The sequence below is a fragment of the Chiloscyllium plagiosum genome, unplaced genomic scaffold (genome assembly GCF_037043375.1).
Source record: "Chiloscyllium plagiosum isolate Xiang-an unplaced genomic scaffold, Cpla_swu_hap1 HiC_scaffold_24, whole genome shotgun sequence".
NCBI lineage: Eukaryota > Metazoa > Chordata > Chondrichthyes > Orectolobiformes > Hemiscylliidae > Chiloscyllium > Chiloscyllium plagiosum.
This window is the reverse complement of record NW_028270162.1, coordinates 62,422,751-62,446,089: the sequence shown is the minus strand read 5'-3', so window position 1 is coordinate 62,446,089 and position 23,339 is coordinate 62,422,751. Positions and strand designations below refer to the sequence as shown.

General features: G+C 44.4%; 1 protein-coding gene across 2 annotated transcripts in view; it reads right to left on the bottom strand.

Moving 5' to 3' along the window:
* Window positions 1-23,339, bottom strand: part of LOC122562879 (breakpoint cluster region protein) — a 487,786-nt gene that overhangs the window by 5,779 nt on the left and 458,668 nt on the right. For both annotated transcript variants that reach the window (XM_043716188.2, XM_043716189.2), the window contains one exon: window positions 5,401-5,563. In XM_043716188.2, the coding sequence (XP_043572123.2) occupies window positions 5,401-5,563 (163 nt within the window). The remainder of the gene's footprint in view (window positions 1-5,400; window positions 5,564-23,339) is intronic.

Below are 23,339 nucleotides of genomic sequence, written 5' to 3'. Positions count from 1 at the left end.
AGGAAGCCAGAGCCTCTGTGGAAAGCCTTGCAGACACAGGAAGAATGTGCAAACTGCACACAGACAGTAGCCCTGGACTGAAATTGAACCCTGGTGCTGTGAGGCAGAGTGTGGATTACTGAGCCACCGTACTGCCATATCACTTGAAAGCTGAGTAGAACTAGATGAACTAGTTTGAAACATTGTGAAATTTTAAACCAAAGAACCATTTTACACTGGAGTACACATGCTGGTCCAAATGCTGGCTCAATAGTTAGCACTGCTGCCTTTCAGCATTATGGATCCGAGTTCTATTCCAGCCCTGTGTGACTGTCGATGTAGAGTTTCATGTTCTCCCCATATTTTGCATCAGTATTTACTGTGGAGAAGGACATTCAAGATTATAGCATGTGGTGACATCTTGAAAAATGTCCATAATGCAGAGGTGGTGGTGCTGGATGTCTTAAAACGCAGAAAAGTGGATGAATCCCCAGGACCTGATCACGTGTACCGTAGAAGCTTCTGTGGGAAGCTAGGGAAGTGATTGCTGGACCCCTGACTGAGATATTTGTTTCAGTGATAGTCACAGGTGAGGTGTCGGAAGACTGGAGGTTGGCTAATGTGGTGCCACTATTTAAGAAAGGTGATAAGGAAAAGCCAGGGAACTATAGACCAGTGAGCCTGACGTCGGTAGTGGGCAAGTTGTTGGAGAGAATCCTGATGGACAGGATTTACATGCATTTGGAGTGGTAAGGACTGATTAGGGATAGTTAGCATGGCTTTGTGCATGGGGAATCATGTCTCACTAACTTGATTGAGTTTTTCGAAGAAGTAACGAAGAGGATGATGAGTGGTGGATGTGATCTATATGGACTTCAGTAAGGTGTTTGACAAGGTTCCACTTGATAGACTGGTTAACAAGGTTAGATCTCATGGAATACAGGGAGAACTAGCCATTTGGATACAAAACTGGCTCAAAGGTAGAAGACAGAGGATGGTGGTGGAGGGTTGATTTTCAGACTGGAGGCCTGTGACCAGTGGAGTGCCACAAGGATCAGTGGTGGGTCCTCTACTTTTTGACATTTACATAAATGATTTGGATGTGAACATAAGAGGTACAGTTAGTAAGTTTGCAGATGACACCAAAATTGGAGGTGTAGTGGACAGTGAAGAAGGTTACCTCCTATTACAATGAGATCTTGATCAGATTTGCAATGGGCCGAGGAGTGGCAGATGGGCTGCATTTTGGAAAGGCAAATCAGGGCTGGACTTATACACTTAATGGTAAGGTCCTGGGGAGTGTTGCTGAACAAAGAAACCTTGGAGTGCACATTGATAGTTCCTTGAAAGTAGAATCACAGGTAGTTAGGATAGTGAAGAAGGCATTTGGTATGCTTTCCTTTATTGGTCAGAGTATTGAGTACAGGAGTTGGGAGATTATGTTGCAGCTGTACAGGACATTGGTTAGGCCACTTTTGGAATATTGCGTCCAATTCTAGTCTCCTTCCTGTCTGAAAGATGTTGTGAAACTTGAAAGGGTTCAGAAAAGATTTACAAGGATGTTGCCACGGTTGGAGGATTTGAGCTATAGGGAGAGGTTGAATAGGCTGGGGCTTTTTTTCCCTGGAGTGTAGGAGGCTGAGGGGTGACCTTATAGAGGTTTATAAAATCATGAGGGGTATGGATAGGGTAAATAGACAAAGTCTTTTCCCTGGGTGGGACTGTCCAGAACTAAAGGGCATTGTTTTAGGATGAGAGGGGAAAATTTTAAACGCAGAGGGTGGTGCGTGTCTGGAATGAGCTGCCAAAGGAAGTGGTGGAGGCTGGTACAATTACAACATTTAAAAGGCATCTGGATGGGTATATGAATAGGACGGATTTAGAGGGATATGGGAGTATGTTGCTGGAAAAGCACAGCAGCTCAGGCAGCATCCGAAGAGCAGAAAAAATTGACATTTTGGGCAGAGCCCTTCATCAGAATTCAGGAAATCTGGTTGACGTGGATAAGTTAGATCGAAGGGTCTGTTTCTGTGTTGTACATCTCTATGACTCTATCTCTGTATGGGTTTCCTCCAGGTACTCTGGTTTCCTCCCACAGTCCAAAGATGTGCAGGTTAGGTAGATTGGTAATGTTAAATTGCCCCATTGTGTGCAGGGATATATAGGCTAGGTGGATTAGCCATGAGAAATGCAGGATCACAGGGGTAGAGTAGGGGCATGGGTATGGGTTGGTTGGTCTTTGGAAGGTCAGTGTGACTCAATGGGCCGAAATTATGGGATTTGCTTCCACGTTATGGGATTACTATGATTATATGAAATGGCAGGACCCTGAGAACAATTGAAATACAAGGGATCTTGGGGTGCAAGTCCATAACTCCCTGACCTTTGCAACACAACTAAATGAGTTATGTTTGCCTCATCACTCGAAGCATTGAGTATAAACGTTGTCCTATCATTTTTCAGTTATATAATACTTTACTTAGGCCTCACTTGGAGTAATGTGTGCAGTTCTGGTTGCCACATTATGGAAAGATGCTGAGGCCTTGGAAACGGTGCCAAAGGGGTATTTCAGGATGTTAATTGGTTTGGAGCGTATTAGCTATGAGGTTGGACACACTTGGATTATTTTTGCTAGAGCATTGGAAGCTGAGGAGCGATCTGAGAGAAGATTACAAAATTATAAGTGTGGATAGGGTGAATAATTGGAGTCTTTTTCCCAAGGTAGAAATGTAAAGTTCTAGGAGGTATAGGTTTAAAGTGAAAGGGGAAAAATTTAAAGGAGATGTACAGGGAAAGATTTCTTTCCATACAGCTAGGTGCCTGGAATGCATTGCCAGGGGAAGTGGTTGAAGCAGATACGATAGCAATGTTCAAGAGGCATTCAGACAGACATAAACAGGCAGGGAATGCAGACATATGGACAAAGTGCAGACAGATGGGATTACAAAGAACAAAACAAATTACAGCCCTCCAAGCCCACGCCGATCCAGATCCTCTATCTCAACCTGTTGTGTATTTCTAAGGATCTGTATCCCTCTCCTCCCTGCCCATTCATGTAACTGTCTAGATATATCTTAAATGACATTATTGTGCCCATCTCTACCACCTCTGCTGGCAATACGTTCCAGGCACCCACAACCCTCTATGTAAAGATGTTTCCATACATATCTTCCTTAAACCTTTCCCCTCTCACTTTGAACTTGTGATCCCTAGTAAATGAGTCCCCCCACTCTGGAAAAAAGCTTCTTGCTATCCACCCTGTTTATACCTCTCATGATTTTGTAGACCTCAATCAGGTCCCCCCTTAATCTCCATCTTTCTAATGAAAATAATCCTAATCTACTCAACCTCTCTTCATAGCTATTGCCCTCCATACCAGGAAACATCCTCTGCACCCTCTCCAAAGCATCGACTTCCTTTCGGTAATGTGGTGACCAGAACTATACGCAGTATTCCAAATGTGGCTAAACTAAAGTCCTGTACAACTGTAACATGACCTGCCAACTGTAGAATGGCATCGTGGTTGGCACAGACATGGTGGGTGTTACAAAGTCGGAAGCATGTATGTTCATTTTAAAATAAGAGTGTCTTTTTTGAATATTTAAGTAAACTTAAAGTGCAGGCCCAGCTGCCCATGACAGGCTGTTCCAAGATAGATACATATAACAATTGGCTATTAAACAGATGCCTGAGTTTTGGTTGCTGTTTTGACAGCATTTCAAATTTAACCAATTAATTCAAATTATGCCCAGGATGCCAGAGGCCAATCGAATTTGTAATACATTGTTTTGACACCTGCAAAACCAATCAAATTATAAGAATTTAAAGTGCCATTGGGGTACATAAACCCAGCATTTTGAAAATTAGACAGAAACTGCCACCGAACGGCAGAGCAGCTGTCTTAGAGCCGGAGAGCTAACTACCCATTTGACATCTTGTTCTCAAAGAAATAAGAAAGCACTCTTTATCAAAAGGTACCTTTTCCTGTAAAACATATTTGCAATAAAAAGAAAGACGACGACCCAGGGAGATCAGCAGACGGAAGACTGAACCCAGTGGAGACGACAGAGACTGTGGTCTTGAGTTTAACTTATTGCTTAATAATCATGGTATTGGAACAGCATTTTTTTATAGAGCTGGAGTTGGATAGTAAGTACATAGGAACCTCAATTATCTGAACATGATGGGCGGGCACTGTTTCGTTTAATTGATTGATTATTCAGTTAATTGATTTAATGCCTCTCCTCTGAGACTCAGAGTTTTCTGTTAAGTCTGCTCCCCATTCAAGAGACTGCAGCACACCACATACGAGTGCCCACTCCCCACCACCCCAATCCTGCCTGCCATCAACCCCATCCAACACCGTCCAACCCCCCCCACCACCACAGTCCGTGTATTGACAAGGAGCCAATATGACCAGCAGGTCTACATCAGTTAGGGGCTCTTATGGCACAGTAGTAGTGTTCATATCTCTGAGCTAGCAGGCCTGCTCCAGCAGCGTGTGATAACATCGCTGAAGAAGTTGATTAAAATATGTAAATCAGACTCTTGTGCGCCAGGGATCTCGAGTATAAGTCCCACCTGCTCCGGGGTGTGGTGATAACATCTCTCAATAGCTTGGTTAGAAAATATCTGTATGATCCTCTGATGCATCAGTTGATTAAACCAATATTTAACTAATTTTTCCAAATCACTTTTGATTCAGCACACTCCACGTCATGTTTGATGATCTGCAGTGCTCTTAACGGGCTTTGGATGTAATTTAATCAATTGGAGAACATGGGTGGTTAAATAATGAAAATAAAAATCAGGTGATTTTGTGATTTAAAAAAATTCACTTGTATCTGAGAGCACTTCAGGATGAAAAAATATATATCAGTTCAAAGGCTCTCGGGTATAGTGGTCACATCCCTTCCTCTGAACCAAGAGGCCTGGGTTCAAGGCCCAGAGGTGTGCAAATAATATCTCTGCACAGCTTGCTTAGAAATTATCGAGATCAATCAACCGAAGAATGATTCACTCCTACTTCTCTTTATGATGCTGGAGAAGGCTCTACTCAAGTGAGAAACAGATTACAATCATTGAAAGGTTGAGTTGCTTCTTGGCAGATTTAATATTTGGGCTTATGCTGATGCCTTGGCATAGATCTTTCATCTCAGCAGAACTGACACAGTGCCAGTGTATTCTAGGTGCTATTTTATCTTCTGTTTGATCATTTGTGCCCTTAATAGAACCTCCATGTTCAGGTGGCTTCCTTTTTGGAAATTACCACTGCTTTCACAACACAACTTGTATGTACATTAGTGATTATTGATTACTTGGAGTCAAAATATTAATGGCACTAATTTAATATGGAGAAGTAGCTTTGCATTTGAAGAGTGATCAACTTTTCAACAATTAAAACAACAAAGAATGAACTACCTGTGACATCACCTCCAGTGACCAGCTATCTGCCATTGAGATTGCTTGTGTGGGGTTTGTCGGTATTTTACTGTCTTTTTCTGAGGGCCTTAGCAGTGTGGGTCCAAAGACAGTGGCAAGGTTATGCAATGACATCTTGTTGATCTGCTCTTTCTCTGCCACCCTGTTGAAATAAAAATGACAATGCATTGGGTGTTAAACTCATTAAAGTCCAGACTACCAGGAAGAATTGTACTGTGTAATTTTTATCGCATTAAAGTAGATCTTTTTAGGTGATCACCTTCAAGATGCTCTTTCAGAAAAATGATTTTTGCGTTAAAGCAATGACATCACAAAATCAGGAGGGAATTGGTTATTTTACACATTGGAATTAAAATTTGCAATTGAAATTACTGAAGCACGAAGTTAATTCACTTCCATTATGGCTTCAGAAATATCTCATCGATGTAATTGGCATTGAAATGTTTAGAGGAAAGTATTCACATTAAAAAAAGTATTGACAGACTCATTTCATAAGTCACTCTTTCACTTTTTGTATCAGCCTGGCTCTATGGCATCATTCTTAAAAGCTGTGGGACTAAGCCTAACCTCAGCATTTAAGCCTTTAACTGAGATTACCACAGACTTGTGGGGGGGTTTAAACTAATTTGGCAGGGGGTTGGGATCCGGACTTGTAGTCCAGCAAGTAGGCCAGCTGTTTGTCAGGATGTCCAAGAATGTAGGGAGGCTGTGGAGAAGGTAGCACTGACAGGGAGTCCTTGCGGACACAGAGATGGGCTCAAGTGTGTATACTTCAACGCAAGGAGTATCAGAAATAAGGTGGGTGAACTTAAGGCGTGGATCGGTACCTGGGACTGCGATGTTGTGGCCATCACGGAAACGTGGATAGAAGAGGGACAGGAATGGTTGTTGGAGGTTTCTGGTTACAGATGTTTCAGTAAGATTAGGGAGGGTGGTAAAAAAAGGAGGGGGGGGGTGGTGTTGCTAATTAGAAATGGTATAACGGCTGCAGAAAGGCAGTTCGAGGGGGATCTGCCTTTGGAGGTAGTATGGGCTGAAGTCAGAAATAGGAAAGGTGCAGTCACCTTGTTGGGTGTTTACTATAGGCCCCCCAATAGCAGCAGAGATGTGGAGAAACAGATTGGGAAACAGATTTTGGAAAGGTGCAGAAGCCACAGGGTAGTAGTCATGGGTGATTTCAACTTCCCAAACATTGATTAGAAGCTCTTTAGATCAAGGAGATTGGATGGGGCGGTGTTTGTGCAGTGTGTACAGGAAGCTTTTCTAACTCAGTATGTAGATTGCCCGACCAGAGGGGAGGCCATATTGGATTTGGTACTTGGTAACGAACCGGGACAAGTGATGGGCTTGTTAGTGGGTGAACATTTTGGTGATGGTGACCACAATTCTGTGTTATGGAGAGAGATAGGTGCGTGCAAAAGGGTAGGTTTTACAATTGGGGGAAGGGTAAATACGATGCTGTAAGACAGGATCTGAGGAGCATAAGTTGGGAGCACAAGCTGTCAGGGAAGGATGTTGTGGAAATGTGGAACTTTTTCAAGGAACAGATACGACGTGTCCTTGACATGTATGTACCTGTCAGGCAGGAAAGAGATGGTCGTGTGAGGGAACCTTGGTTGACGAGGGAGGTTGAATGTCTTGTAAAGAGGAAGAAGGGGGCTTACATAAGGTTGAGGAAACAAGGTTCAGACAGAGCATTGGAGGGATACAGGATTGCCAGAAGGGAGCTGAAGAAAGGGATTAGGAGAGCTAAGAGAGGGCATGAAAAATCTTTGGCGGATAGGATCAAGGATAACCCCAAGACATTTTATGCGTATGTGAGAAACATGAGAATGACGAGAACGAGGGTAGGTCCAATCAAGGACAGTAGTGGGAGACTGTGTATTGAGTCGGAAGAGATAAGTGAGGTCTTGAATGAGTACTTTTCTTACGAACGAGAGGGACCGTATTGTTGAAGAGGAGAGTATGAAACGGACTGGTAAGCTAGAAGAGATACTTGTTAGATAGGAAGATGTGTTGGACATTTTGAACAACTTGAGGATAGACCAGTCCCCCGGGCCTGACGGGATATATCCTAGGATTATGTGGGAAGCAAGAGAGGAAATTGCAGAGCCGTTGGCAATGATCTTTTCGTCTTCACTGTCAACAGGGGTGGTACCAGGGGACTGGAGAGTGGCGAATGTTGTGCCCCTGTTCAAAAAAGGGAATAGGGATAACCCCGGGAATTACAGGCCAGTTAGTCTTACTTCGGTGGTAGGTAAAGTAATGGAAAGGGTACTGAGGGATAGGATTTATGAGTATCTGGAAAGACACTGCTTGATTAGGGACAGCCAGCACGGATTTGTGAAGGGTAGGTCTTGCCTTACAAGTCTTATTGAATTCTTTAGGGAGGTGACCAAGCATGTGGATGAGGGTAGAGCAGTGGATGTAGTGTACATGGATTTTAGTAAGGCATTTGATAAGGTTCCCCATGGTAGGCTTATGCGGAAAGTCAGGAGGCATGGGATAGAGGGAAATTTGGCCAATTGGATAGAAAACTGGCTAACCGGTCGAAGGCAGAGAGTGGTGGTAGATGGTAAATATTCAGCCTGGAGCCCAGTTACAAGTGGAGTTCCGCAGGGATCAGTTCTGCCGCCTCTGCTGTTCGTAATTTTTATTAATGACTTGGAAGAGGGAGTCGAAGGGTGGGTCAGTAAATTTGCAGATGATACGAAGATTGGTGGAGTTGTGGATAGTGAGGAGGGCTCTTGTCGGCTGCAAAGGGACTTGGATATGATGTAGAGCTGGGCTGAGGAGTGGCAGATGGAGTTCAACCCTGTCAAGTGTGAGGTTGTCCATTTTGGAAAGACAAATAAGAATGAGGAATACAGGGTTAACGGTAGGGTTCTTAGTAAGGTGGAGGAGCAGAGGGATCTTGGGGTCTATGTTCATAGATCTTTGAAAGTTGCCACTCAGGTGGATAGAGCTTGTAAGAAGGCCTATGGTGTATTAGCGTTCATTAGCAGAGGGATTGAATTCAAGAGTCGTGAAGTGATGTTACAGCTGTACAGGACTTTGGTTTGGCCACATTTGGAGTACTGTGTGCAATTCTGGTCGCCTCACTTTAGGAAAGATGTGGAAGCTTTGGAGAGGGTGCAGAGAAGATTTACCAGGATGTTGCCTGGAATGGAGAATAGGACGTACGAGGATAGGTTGAGCGTGCGAGGCCTTTACTCATTGGAACGGAGAAGGATGAGGGGTGACTTGATAGGGGTGTATAAGATGATCAGGGGAATAGATAGAGTAGACAATCAGAAACTTTTTCCCCGGGTACAACAGAGTGTTACAAGGGGACATAAATTTAAGGTGAAGGGTGGAAGGTATAGGGGAGATGTCAGGGGTAGGTTCTTTACCCAGAGAGTGGTGGGGGCATGGAAGGCGCTGCCTGTGGGAGTGGCAGAGTCAGAATCATTGGCGAACTTTAAGTGGCAATTGGATAGGTACATGGATAGGTGCTTAAGCTAGGACAAATGTTCGGCACAATATCGTGGGCCGAAGGGCCTGTTCTGTGCTGTATTGTTCTATGTTCTATGTAATGAGGGAGTGCAGCACTCTGCTGAGCCTTCATTTTAGATGGGAGTTTAAATAGAGTCTTTCTCTGCCTAAGTGAACTTAAAAAATTCCATGGAACTATTTAAAGAACAGGAAATAGTTTGGGTTCTTGTTTGGAGTAACCATTAACCTCAGACAGTGTTTGTAGTTGCTCAGGAGTGACCACAAGACTGTCTGTTAGCACCAGCCTTGAAAGGCATTTGCCATTGATCTGGAAAATTAGGAAACTGGTGTCGGGTTTTTGAATTTCTTCTTGTTAGAACTAAGTCCAGTTAATTGGAAGGAATAACACTTTCAAATTGACAGACTTACACATAGCCATAATGAAAGAAAACATAAAATGTTTCATAAATACTTCAGATTTTAATGTGATTCAGTTTGTCAATCCCTTGGACTTGAATTCTGTGGCAAATAAATTCCCCAAAACCCAGTGAGTTTGAGTATATGTATAACTATTAGTTGTAATGGTTATTCTTATTTGTTATGAAAGTCACCAAATGCAGTTAAATCCTATTGTTTGTCGAACTCTTAATGTACCAGTTCTCTAAACATCCTATCATACATTTCTCCCACAACCAACACCACCAAAAATGACCATTCATTTCATTGCTGTTAATGAAACCTTGTTTTGTAAAATTTAGTGTTCACATTTCCTTACGTTTTAACTTCGATTCCACATCAAAAAGTAAACAGAGAATTTGATGCAAATCAAAATTGTTTTTAAGGAACTATGACAGGAAAAGAAACTCACTTTACCTATAACATTGTGTAACATTTAATAAAATTCACCCCCTTTTTAAAAAATATACAAAAATTGAATTTCATATTTCCTTAATTCTACTTTGGACCATGTCTAGAAATTTAAGGAGAAATCTTTAAGTAAAAAACCTTCTGAGACTATTATTACTCAGAGTTAACTAAATATGATGAGTTACTTAATTTTAGATGGGCAGCTATCAGTTCACAACCATTATTCTCAACAGCGCAGCAGTGGAGAGAAAGAGGGAAAGAAAAATAATCAAATCAGTTGAGTCCCAATGACCACTGCAGGAAATGTCATTATAACAGGGTTGGGGTAGTCAGCCATTCCAAGTTGGACAGCATTTAGTCACCACCGTCTAGGGTGATAGTGGAAAGAAGGAGTAATTGGGTGAGGAACCAGTCATCCATTCTATTTTGGGAAAGATTGCAAGCTTAAGGGAATTGGGAACAATGACAGGAAAAGAGAGCCCATCAGCTGCCAAATGGCAGAAAACAACAGGATAGGGAAAGTATTTAAAAAATAAAACTCAAGATAAAACAACTAAACAGAAGAGGTATTCCAGTTAAAGGAAGAGACACAAACTACAAACAGGCACAGAAGCTCATCAGGTCTGACAGCATCTGTGGAGAGAGAATCAGAGCTAATATTTCCAGTCCAAACATATTGGACCCAATGTCTAAAAGTGTGGTGCTGAAAAATCACAGCCAGTCATGCAGCATCGAAGGAACAGCATCCTACTCCTCAGATCTGCCTGACCGGCTGTGCTTTTCCAGTGCCACACTTTTGGACTCTGATCTTCAGCATCTGCAGTCCTCACTCTCTCCTTATTGGACTCAATGTTAATGGTTTCTCCCTCCATAGATGCTGCCCGACTTGCTTAGTTTTTCAAGCATTTTGTGTATTTGTTTCACATTCCCAGTATTCACAGTATTACGCCATTGTTTATTAAACCATAAACAAGACCTGGATGTGAACAGGAAGGACCAATTTCTGTTCGCAATGAAGTCAATAACCAAGGACCATGGATTCAAGGTAATTAGTGAAAGGGAGTTGTTTCTAACCAAGAGACTCTGGAACTCACCTTAAAAGTAGTTAAGACAGAAACATTCAGCACACTTTTAAAAATTTGCATTACACACCAAGTCATTAGATAGAATAGCTCTTTGCAGGAAGCAAGAACACTATGGGCCAAACAGCCTTCTCATGGTTGTAAATGTTTCCACATTTCCATGTTTCCAACACCTCTAGTTGAAATATAGGGATGTGACGCCTGACTGATTGCACGCTAGCGCTGAAGATCTTAAGGATTAAGCCTGACACTTCCTTTGTTTGTACAGACAACCAACAATGTTTGCAGACTGAATGTGTGGTAGCTAAGTTTGCTGATGACACCCAAAATAAGTAGGAAAGCAAGTTGTCAAGAAGTAGTACAGAGATTGCAAAGAGATAGAGATAAGTTAGGTAAGTGGATAAAAATTTGGCTGATGGAATATAACATGGGTAAATGAACTTCTGTATTTTAGAATTTAGAATCCCTACAGTGTGGAAACAGGCCATTTGGCCCAACAAGTCCACACTGACCCTTCAAAGGGTATCCCACCAAGACCTATTCCCCTACCCTAATGCTTTATATTTCCCTGACTAATGCACCTAACCTACACATCCCTGAACACTATGGGGCAATTTACCTAACCTGCACATCTTTGGACTGTGGGAGGAAACCAGAGCACTGGGAGAATATGCAAACTCCACAGAGACAGTCGCCCAAGGCTGGAATCGAACCGGGTCCCTGGTGCTAACAAGCAGAAGTGCTGACCACTGAACTACTGTGCCACCATTTTGGAAAAAAGAATGGAAAAGCAATATATTATTTTAGTGGAGAAAGATTGCCCAACCTGGCAGTATAAGGGGATCTGGGTAGCCTGGCATGTGAATCACAAAAGGTTACTATGCAGGTTAGCATGTGATTAGCAAGACCATAAGATCAAGGAGCAGAATTAGACTATTTGGCTCATCGAATTACTCTGCCATGTGATCATGGCTGATATGTTTGTCAATTCCATTGTCCTACCTTCTCCTTGAAATGTTTGATCCCCTCACTAATCAAGTACTATCTCTGTGTTAAATACAGTTATGAAGATGTGGGTGTACTCTGAGAGTTAAAAGCAGCAGAACTACCAGACACAGCAACAAGTGTTCTTAACAAGGTAACAATGTAACACTTGGTTGAACAACTCGATTCGCTTGTTGCCTGGAGACAAAAACAAATTTGAATTTAGCCAATCAGTTTAAATTATACCCTGAAAAATACCAAAGTCCAATCCAGTTTGAATTTAGTATATTGACAATCTTAAAAGCAAATGAAATAATCTGATGCTTTAGGGGTATAAGACAGGGGAAAATTGAACAATTGAGAGGAGAACTGCCAAATCCAGCATGTAAAAGGCTACCTGAAAAATAGCTCTCTTAGAAGTACCTTTATCGTTCAGTAACCTGTGAAGCAGAATCCCCAAGAAGAAGAAATGATGATACAGGAAGATCCGAATAGCAGAACCGAAAGCTGCCTGGTTTTCAAATAAGAAGTTTTGTTTTGTAAATCTTAATTGGGAGTTTTATCGGACTAGTATTATAGAAGGGAAGGTAAAAGATAGGTTAGAGTAAGGACTTGTAAATAGTTGTTAGTTAATTATTCTCTGTTATACTTTAAGAAATAAAGTTGTTAATTTTTACTTTAAATAGTTCTTGGCCACTCGAATCTTTATAGATTACCGCATGGGATATATCCTTTCTGTGTTGCTGGTTTTAAATTAAGCAGGACAGTTTACCCTGTGTCATGAGTACTAATACCTCAGTAACTGTAACGTTGCTACAGTTTCCTGCGACAATGAGTTCCATAGATTCACCACAACGTGGCTGAAGAAATTCCTTTCTCATCGCAGTTCCAGAGTGTTATCCATTCAGTCTGAGCTGTACCTTCAGGTTCTAGTCTCTCTTACTAGTGAAAACATCTTCTCCACATTCACTCTACAGAATCATAGATTCCCTATAGTGTGGAAACAGGCCCTTGAGCCTAACAAATCCACACCGACCCTCCGAAGAGTAACCCACCCAGACCCATTTCCCTACCCTATTTCTCTACATTTACCCCAATGCACCTAACCTACACATTCCTGATCACTATGGGCCAATTCACCTGACCTGCACATCTTTCGACTGTGAGAGGAAACAGGAGCATCCAGAGGAAACCCATGCAGACATGGGGAGAATGTGCAAACTCTACAGACAGTTGCCCAGGCTGAAATCAAACCTAGGTCCCTGGTGCTATGAGGCAGCCCCAAGGCCTCTCAGTATTCTTTAAGTTTCTTGTCCATCTAAACTAATCATGTACTAACCCAGAGTCCTCAACTGCACCTCATATGACAAGCCCTTCACTCCAGGATCATTCTTGTAAATCTCCTCTGTATCCATTTCAATGCCAGCATGCTCATAATATTCCAAATATCTGACTAGAGCCTTACATAGCCTCAGCAGTATATCCCTGCTTTTGTTTTCCAGCCCTCTTGAAATGAATGCTTGCTAACTGCCAACTGAACCCCTTAAGAAAATCCTAAACCAGGACTACTGAGTCCTTATGTGCTTCAGATTTCCAAAGCCTTTCCCCAATTAGAAACAGTCTACTCCTCTATTAGGTAAATTAAATTTTACCTTTGGTTGCTTTTGAAGGATGGGTTGCACTTAAACTGGAGGGGCACCAATGTCCTGGAGCACTTTGGAAGGGTTTAAACTAGTTTGAAGGGGGTAGGGAACCAGAGCTACAAATCAGAGGAGAAGGCAGTTGTTGAAGGCAGAAATAGAATGCAGAGAGTCTGTCAGGAAGGATACACAGTTGATAGGGCAAAGGGATGGGTTAAAGTGTGTCTGTTCTAATGCAAGGAGTCAGGATTTTTAATGTCAGGAATAAGAGTGATGAACTTAGAGCATGGATCAGTATTTGGAACAATGATATTGTGGTCATGTACGATGATGAGACATAGATTTCACAGGGGCAGGAATGGTTGCTGGATGTTCTTGGATTTAGATCTTTTAGAAAGAACGGTGGGGGGGTTGAAAATAGGAGGGGGAAGTAGCATTGTTAATTAGACAGTGCATCACAGCTGCAGAAAAGGAGGTTGTTGAGGAGGGTTGTCTACTGAGTCAGTGTGGGTGGACGTCAGTATCAGGAAAGGAGCAGTCACTTTATTGGGTCTTTTCTATAGACCCCCCAGTAGCAGCAGAGAGATAGAAGAACAGATTGGACAGCAGATCTCAGAAAGGTGCAGATGTAACAGAGTTGTTGTTATGGGTGACTTCAACTTCCCCAATATTGATTGGAACCTCCTTCGTGCAGATGGTCTGGATGGAGCCGATTTTGTCAGGTGTTTCCAAGAAGGATTCCTGACTCAATATGTAGATAGGCTGACTGGGGGGAGACCATATTGGATTTGGTGGTAGGCAACGAGCTAGGCCAGGTGTCAGATCTCTCAGTGGTAGAGCATTTTGGAGACAGTGACCACAACTGCCTCATCTTTACCACAGCCATGGGAAGGGATAGGAACAGACAGTATGGGAAGGTATTTAATTGGGGGAGGGGAAATTCTACCGCTTTTAGGCAGAAGCTGTGGAATATAAGCTCTGAGGAGCATAAGTTGGGAGCATAGGCTGTCGGGGAAGGATGTCGTGGAAATGTGGAACTTTTTCAAGGAACAGATACGACGTGTCCTTTTTATGTATGTACCGGTCAGGCAGGAAAGAAATGGTCGTGAGAGGGAACCTTGGTTGACGAGGGAGGTTGAATGTCTTGTAAAGAGGAAAAAGGAGGCTTACATAAGGTTGAGGAAACAGGGTTCAGACAGAGCAGTGGAGGGATACAGGATAGCCAGAAGGGACCTGAAGAAAGGGATTAGGAGAGCCAAGAGAGGGCATGAAAAATCTCTGGCGGATAGGATCAAGGATAACCCAAAGGCATTTTATGCGTATGTGAGAAACATGAGAATGATGAGAACGAGGGTAGGTCCAATCAAGGACAGTAGTGGGAGACTGTGTATTGAGTCGGAAGAGATAGGAGAGGTCTTGAATGAGTACTTTTCTTCAGTATTTACGAATGAGAGGAACCGTATTGTTGAAGAGGAGTGTGAAACGGACTGGTAAGCTAGAGGAGATACTTGTTAGGAAGGAAGATGTGTTGGACATTTTGAATAACTTGAGGATAGACAAGTCCCCCGGGCCTGATGGGATATATCCTAGGATTATGTGGGAAGCAAGAGAGGAAATTGCAGTACCGTTGGCAATGATCTTTTCGTCTTCACTGTCAACGGGGGTGGTACCAGGGGACTGGAGAGTGGCGAATGTTGTGCCCCTGTTCAAAAAAGGGAATAGGGATAACCCCGGGAATTACAGGCCAGTTAGTCTTACTTCGGTGGTAGGTAAAGTAATGGAAAGGGTACTGAGGGATAGGATTTATGAGTATCTGGAAAGGCACTACTTGATTAGGGACAGCCAGCACGGATTTGTGAAGGGTAGGCCTTGCCTTACAAGTCTGATTGAATTCTTTGAGGTGGTGACCAAGCATGTGGATGAGGGTAGAGCAGTGGATGTAGTATACATGGATTTTAGTAAGGCATTTGATAAGGTTCCCCATGGTAGGCTTATGCGGAAAGTCAGGAGGCATGGGATAGAGGGAAATTTGGCCAATTGGATAGAAAACTGGCTAACCGGTCGAAGGCAGAGAGTGGTGGTAGATGGTAAATATTCAGCCTGGAGCCCAGTTACAAGTGGAGTTCCGCAGGGATCAGTTCTGGGTCCTCTGCTGTTCGTAATTCTTATTAATGACTTGGAAGAGGGAGTTGAAGGGTGGGTCAGTAAATTTGCAGATGATACGAAGATTGGTGGAGTTGTGGATAGTGAGGAGGGCTCTTGTCGGCTGCAAAGGGACTTGGATATGATGCAGAGCTGGGCTGAGGAGTGGCAGATGGAGTTCAACCCTGTCAAGTGTGAGGTTGTCCATTTTGGAAAGACAAATAAGAATGAGGAATACAGGGTTAACGGTAGGGTTCTTAGTAAGGTGGAGGAGCAGAGGGATCTTGGGGTCTATGTTCATAGATCTTTGAAAGTTGCCACTCAGGTGGATAGAGCTTGTAAGAAGGCCTATGGTGTATTAGCCATCATTAGCAGAGGGATTGAATTCAAGAGTCGTGAAGTGATGTTGCAACTGTACAGGACTTTGGTTTGGCCACATTTGGAGTACTGTGTGCAGTTCTGGTCACCTCACTTTAGGAAAGATGTGGAAGCTTTTGAGTGGGAGCAGCGGCCGAGGAAAGGCAAACCCGGGAGACTACAGCTAAGGTAAGACAGTTTATTTCAAAATTACTTACCTGTAGCGGGCAGCGGTCTTTTTTTTTTCTCTACTCACAAAAAGAGCGGGAGCAGCAGAGGAAGTGACGGCAAACAGAGGGGCAGCCGGGAAGGAGAACTGTGAGTATAAATACTCACCTTTTAATCACCAACGGTCATTTGAGTGGGAGCAGCGGAAGTGAGGTTGGATCGCATAGCTGGGCGGGAAGGTAAGTGATTAGTATTTGAGTGGGTGTGTTCTAGACCCCAGGTAAGTGACTCAGTGTTATTGACTCAGTGTTCTTGTTTTTGGAGAAAGTGTACAGTCATGGCAGCGCAGGCAGTGGAATGTTCCTCCTGCAGGATGTTTGAGGTAGGGGTGACCACCGATACTCCTGCCGACTTCGTCTGCAGGAAATGCAGGCAGATCCTGATCCTCACCGAACGAGTTAGGGAACTGGAACTGGAGTTGGATGAACTGAGAATTATTCGAGAGGCTGAGAGGGTGATTGATAGAAGCTACAGGGACATAGTTACGCCGGAGAACAGAGGTAGCTGGGTAACAGTTAGAGGTGGGAAGGGGAAGAAGCAGGCAGCGCAGGGTTCCCCTGTGGTCGTTCCCCTAAAAAATAAGTATACAGCTTTGGAAACTGTTGGGGGGGACAGCGTTGCAGGTGTAAGCTGCAGTGAAGGGGTCTGTGGCTCTGAGACTCAGAAGGGAAAGGGGGAGAGGAGGAGAGCGCTAGTTATAGGGGACTCTCTAGTTAGAGGGACGGACAGGCGGTTCTGTGGACATGGGCGAGACTCACAGATGGTTTGTTGCCTCCCGGGTGCCAGGGTCCGAGACGTCTCAGACCGTGTCTTCAGAATCCTTAAGGGGGAGGGTGTGCAGCCAGAAGTCGTGGTACACATTGGCACCAACGACACAGGTAGGAAGAGGGGTGGAGAGGTCATTCAAGAGCTCAAGGAGTTAGGCTGGAAGCTAAAAGCTAGGACAGACAGAGTCGTCATCTCTGGGTTGTTGCCGGTGCCACGTGACAGTGAGGCAAAGAATAGGGAGAGAGTGCAGTTGAACACGTGGCTGCAAGGCTGGTGTAGGAGGGAGGGCTTCAGATATTTGGACAATTGGACTGCATTCTGGGGAAGGTGGGACCTGTACAAACAGGACGGGTTGCACCTGAACCAGAAGGGCACCAATATCCTGGGGGGTAGGTTTGCTAGCACTCTTCGGGGGAGTTTAAACTAATTTGGCGGGGGATGGGATCCGGACTTGTAGTCCAGCAAGTAAGCTCGCTGTGTGTCAGGATGCCCAAGACTGTAGGGAGGCTGTGGAGAAGGTAGCACTGACAGGGACTACTTGCGGACACAGAGATGGGCTCAAGTGCGTATACTTCAACGCAAGGAGTATCAGAAATAAGGTGGGTGAACTTAAGGCGTGGATCAGTACCTGGGACTACGATGTTGTGGCCATCACGGAAACGTGGATAGATGAGGGACAGGAATGGCTGTTGGAGGTTCCTGGTTACAGGTGTTTCAGTAAGATTAGGGAGGGTGGGAAAAAAGGAGGGGGGGTGGCATTGCTAATTAGAAATGGTATAACGGCTGCAGAAAGGAAGTTTGAGGGGGATCTGCCTCTGGAGGTAGTATGGGCTGAGGTCAGAAATAGGAAAGGTGCAGTCACCTTGTTGGGTGTTTACTATAGGCTCCCCAATAGCAGCAGAGATGTGGAGAAACAGATTGGGAAACAGATTTTGGAAAGGTGCAGAAGCCACAGGGTCGTAGTCATGGGCGACTTCAACTTCCCAAATATTGATTGGAAGCTCTTTAGATCAAGTAGATTGGATGGGGCGGTGTTTGTGCAGTGTGTCCAGGAAGCTTTTCTAACGCAGTATGTAGATTGTCCAACCAGAGGGGAGGCCATATTGGATTTGGTACTCGGTAATGAACCGGGACAAGTGGTGGGCTTGTTAGTGGGTGAACATTTTGGTGATGGTGACCACAATTCTGTGACTTTCACATTGGTTTTGGAGAGAGATAGGTGTGCACAACAAGGTAGATTTTATAATTGGGGGAAGGGAAATTACGATGCTGTAAGGCAGGATTTGAGGAGCATACGTTGGGAGCATAGGCTGTCAGGGAAGGATGTGGTGGAAATGTGGAACTTTTTCAAAGAGCAGATACGACGTGTCCATGATATGTATGTACCTATCAGGCAGGAAAGAAATGGTCGTGTGAGGGAGCCTTGGTTGACGAGAGAGGTTGAATGTCTGGTAAAGAGGAAGAAGGAGGCTTACATAAGGTTGAGGAAACAGGATTCAGACAGAGCAGTGGAGGGATACAGGATAGCCAGAAGGGACCTGAAGAAAGAGATTAGGAGAGCTAAGAGAGGGCATGAAAAATCGTTGGCGGATAGGATCAAGGATAACCCCAAGGCATTTTATGCGTACGTGAGAAACCTGAGAATGACGAGATCGAGGGTAGGTCCGATCAAGGACAGTAGTGGGAGACTGTGTATTGAGTCGGAAGAGATAGGAGAGGTCTTGAACAAGTACTTCTCTTCAGTATTTACGAACGAGAGGGACCGTATTGTAGAAGAGGAGAGTGTGAAATGGACTGGTAAGCTAGAAGAGATACCTGTTAGGAAGGAAGATGTGTTGGACATTTTGAACAACTTGAGGATCGACAAGTCCCCCGGGCCTGACGGGATATATCCTAGGATTATGTGGGAAGCAAGAGAGGAAATTGCAGTACCGTTGGCAATGATCTTCTCGTCTTCACTGGCAACGGGAGTGGTACCAGGGGACTGGAGAGTAGCGAATGTTGTGCCCCTGTTCAAAAAAGGGAATAGGGATAACCCCGGGAATTACAGGCCTGTTAGTCTTACTTCTGTGGTAGGCAAAGTAATGGAAAGGGTACTGAGGGATAGGAGTTATGAGTATCTGGAAAGACACTGCTTGATTAGGGACAGCCAGCACGGATTTGTGAAGGGTAGGTCTTGCCTTACAAGTCTTATTGAATTCTTCGAGGAGGTGACCAAGCATGTGGATGAGGGTAGAGCAGTGGATGTAGTGTACATGGATTTTAGTAAGGCATTTGATAAGGTTCCCCATGGTAGGCTCATGCGGAAAGTCAGGAGGCATGGGATAGAGGGAAATTTGGCCAATTGGATAGAAAACTGGCTAACCGGTCGAAGGCAGAGAGTGGTGGTAGATGGTAAATATTCAGCCTGGAGCCCAGTTACAAGTGGAGTTCCGCAGGGATCAGTTCTGGGTCCTCTGCTGTTTGTAATTTTTATTAATGACTTAGATGAGGGAGTCGAAGGGTGGGTCAGTAAATTTGCAGATGATACGAAGATAGGTGGAGTTGTGGACAGTGAGGAGGGCTGTTGTCGGCTGCAGAGGGACTTAGATATGATGCAGAGCTGGGCTGAGGAGTGGCAGATGGAGTTCAACCCTGCCAAGTGTGAGGTTGTCCATTTTGGAAGAACAAATAAGAATGCGGAATACAGGGTTAATGGTAGGGTTCTTAGTCAGGTGGAGGAACAGAGGGATCTTGGGGTCTATGTACATAGATCTTTGAAGGTTGCCACTCAGGTGGATAGAGTTTGTAAAAAGGCCTATGGAGTATTATCGTTCATTAGCAGAGGGATTGAATTCAAGAGTCGTGAAGTGATGTTGCAGCTGTACAGGACTTTGGTTAGGCCACAGTTGGAGTACTGTGTGCAGTTCTGGTCGCCTCACTTTAGGAAAGATGTGGAAGCTTTGGAGAGGGTGCAGAGAAGATTTACCAGGATGTTGCCTGGAATGGAGAGGAAGTCGTACGAGGATAGGTTGAGAGTTCTCGGCCTTTTCTCGTTGGAACGGCGAAGGATGAGGGGTGACTTGATAGAGGTTTATAAGATGATCAGAGGAATAGATAGAGTAGACAGTCAGAAACTTTTTCCCCGGGTACAACAGAGTGTTACAAGGGGACATAAATTTAAGGTGAAGGGTGGAAGGTATAGGGGAGATGTCAGGGGTGGGTTCTTTACCCAGAGAGTGGTGGGGGCATGGAATGCGCTGCCCGTGGGAGTGGTAGAGTCGGAATCATTGGCGACCTTTAAGCGGCATTTGGATAGGTACATGGATGGGTACTTAATCTAGATTAGAAGTTCGGCACAACATCGTGGGCCGAAGGGCCTGTTGTGTGCTGTATTGTTCTATGTTCCATGTTCTAGAAGATTTACCAGGATGTTGCCTGGAATGGAGAATAGGTCGTATGAGGATAGGTTGAGAGTGCTAGGCCTTTTCTCATTTGAACGGCGAAGGATGAGGGGTGACTTGATAGAGTTTTTATAAGATGATCAGGGGAATAGATAGAGTAGACAGTCAGAAACTTTTTCCCCAGGTACAACAGAGTGTTACAAGGGGACATAAATTTAAGGTGAAGGGTGAAGGTATAGGGGAGATGTCAGGGGTGGGTTCTTTACCCAGAGAGTGGTGGGGGCATGGAATGCGCTGCCTGTGGGAGTGGTAGAGTCAGAATCTTTGGTGACCTTTAAGCGGCAATTGGATAGGTACATGGATGGCTATTTAAGCTAGGACAAATGTTCGGCACAACATCGTGGGCCGAAGGGCCTGTTCTGTGCTGTATTGTTCTATGTTCTATAAACTGGGAGCAATTGTTCTACAGGGAAAGGCACTGCAGAAATGTGGAGGCTGTTTAAGGAGCACTTGTTGCGAGTGTTGGATAACTTTGTCCCACTGAGACAGGCAAGGAATGGTAAGGTGAAGGAGCCTTAGATGACAAGAGAAGAGGAGCTTCTTGTCAAGGGGAAGAAGGAAGCTTACTTAAGGTTGAGGAAACAAGCTTATGTAAGCTCCCTTCCTTCTGCCACAGCTTTAGAGGAATACAAGGTAGCTAGGAAAAACTCAAAAATGGATTGAGGAGATGGCACGAAAAAGGAAGGATTAGGGAAAACCCAAAGGGGTTCTACACATACATGAAGAAGAGGAGAATGATCAGAGAGAGGGTAGGGCCTATCAGGGATAGTGGAGGGAACCTGCGCCTGGCGTCTGAAGAGGTAGGAGAGGCCCTAAATGAGTTTTTTTGCTTCACTATTCACTAGAGACAGGGATCTTGTTGATAGTGAGAATACCATGGACAGGTTAATAGGCTTGAACAGATTGATATTAAGAAAGTGGATGTGAAAATTCTGGGAAGAACCAAGATAGATAAGTCCCTAGGGCCAGAGCGGAAAAATCCAAGGTTATTACAGGAAGCGAGAAATGAGATTGCTGCATCTCTGGTGATGATCTTTGCATCTTCACTCTCCATGAGAATAGTACTGAATGATTGCAGGGTGGCAAATGTTGTTCCTCTGTTAAAGAAAGGGAATGGGGAAATCCCTGGGAATTACACACCAGTTAGTTTTACGTCTGTGGTAAGAAAGGTACTGGAAAGGATTCTGAGAGATAGGATTTATGACTATTTGGAAAAATACAGTTTGATTAATAATAGTCAGCATGGCTTTGTGAGGGGCAGGTCATGCCTAACAAGCCTTCTTGAGTTCTTTGAGGATGTGACGAGACAAGTTGATGAAGGTCGAGCAGTGAATGTGGTGTATATGGATTTCAGTAAGGCATTTACTGTATTCAGTACAGTGGTTAGCACTGCTGCCTCACAGCGCCAGAGACCCGGGTTCAATTCCCGTCTCAGGCGACTCTGTGTGGAGTTTGCACCTTCTCCCCGTGTCTGTGTGAGTTTCCTCCGGGTGCTCCGGTTTTTTCCCACAATCCAAAAATGTGCAGGTTAGGTGAATTGGTAAATGTAGAGGAATGGGTCTGGGTGAATTGCGCTTCGGCAGGTCGGTGTGGACTTGTTGGGCCGAAGGGCCTGTTTCCACACTATAAGTAATCTAATCATTGATAAGGTTCCCCATGGTAGGCTGATTCAGAAAGTGAGGAGGTATGGGATACAGGAAAATTTGGCTGTCTGCATACAGAATTGGCTGGCCAAAAGACGACTGAGTGGTAGTGAGCAGTATTGTCCCTCAGACATCTGTTTTTGGACTCCTGCTCTTTGTAGTTTTTATAAATGACTTCGATGAAGACGGAGAAGGGTGGGCTAGTACGTCTGCCAATGACACACAGGTCAGTGGTGTCGTCGATGGTGTTGAGGGCTGTTGCAAGCTACAACATGACATTGACAGGATGCAGAGCTGGGCTGAGAAATGGCAGATGGAGTTCAACCTGGATAAATGTGAAGTGTTTCATTTTGGAAGGTTGAATTTGAAAGCTGAATACAGGGTGAAAGACAGGATTCTTGGCAGTACGGAGGAACAATGGGATCTTGGGGTCCATGTATAAAGTTGCCACCCAAGTTGATATAGAAGGAGAATCAACGTTTCGGGCAAGAGCCCTTCAGCATTCCTGATAAAGGGCTCCTGCCAGAAACATCAATTCTCCTGCTCCTCAGATGCTGCCTGACCTGCTGTGCTTTTCCAGAACCCCACTCTTGACTCTGATCTCCAGCGTCTGCAGTCCTCACTTTCTCCTTTTTACCCAAGTTGATAGGGTTGTTAAGGTGGCGTATGGTGTTTTGGCTTTCATTAACAGGGGAATGAGTTTAAGAACCGCGAGGTTTTGCTGCAGCTCTATAAAACCCTGGTTAGACCACACTTGGAATATTGTGTCCAGTTCTGGTTGCCTCATTATAGGAAGGATGTAGATGCTTTAGAGAGAGAGCAGAGGAGATTTACCAGGATGCTGCCTGGATCGGAGGGTCTGTCTTAAGAAGAGAGGTTCAGTGAGCTCGGGCTTTTCACACTGGAGGTGAAGGAAGAAGAGAGGTGACTTGATAGAGATGTACAAGGTAGTGAAAGACATAGATAGAGTAGATAGCCAGAGACCTTTCCCCAGGGCAGAAATGCAGAGAGTGTTGGGTGTGTGGAATGTACAGCCAGCGGTGGTGGTAGCAGTCAGACACATTAGAGACATTTAAGCAACTGCTGGACAAGCCCATGGACAGCAGTAAGTTGAGGGGTGTGTAGGTTCAGTTGATCTTAGATTAAGCTTGACACAACATCGTGGACCGAAAGGCCTGTGCTGAGCTGTACTGTTCTATGTTCTGTTCTAGAGTCTGAGTACAGGAGCAAGGAAACATAAAATCACGGTGGTTCAGTGGTTAGCACTGCTGCCTCATAGCGACAGGAACC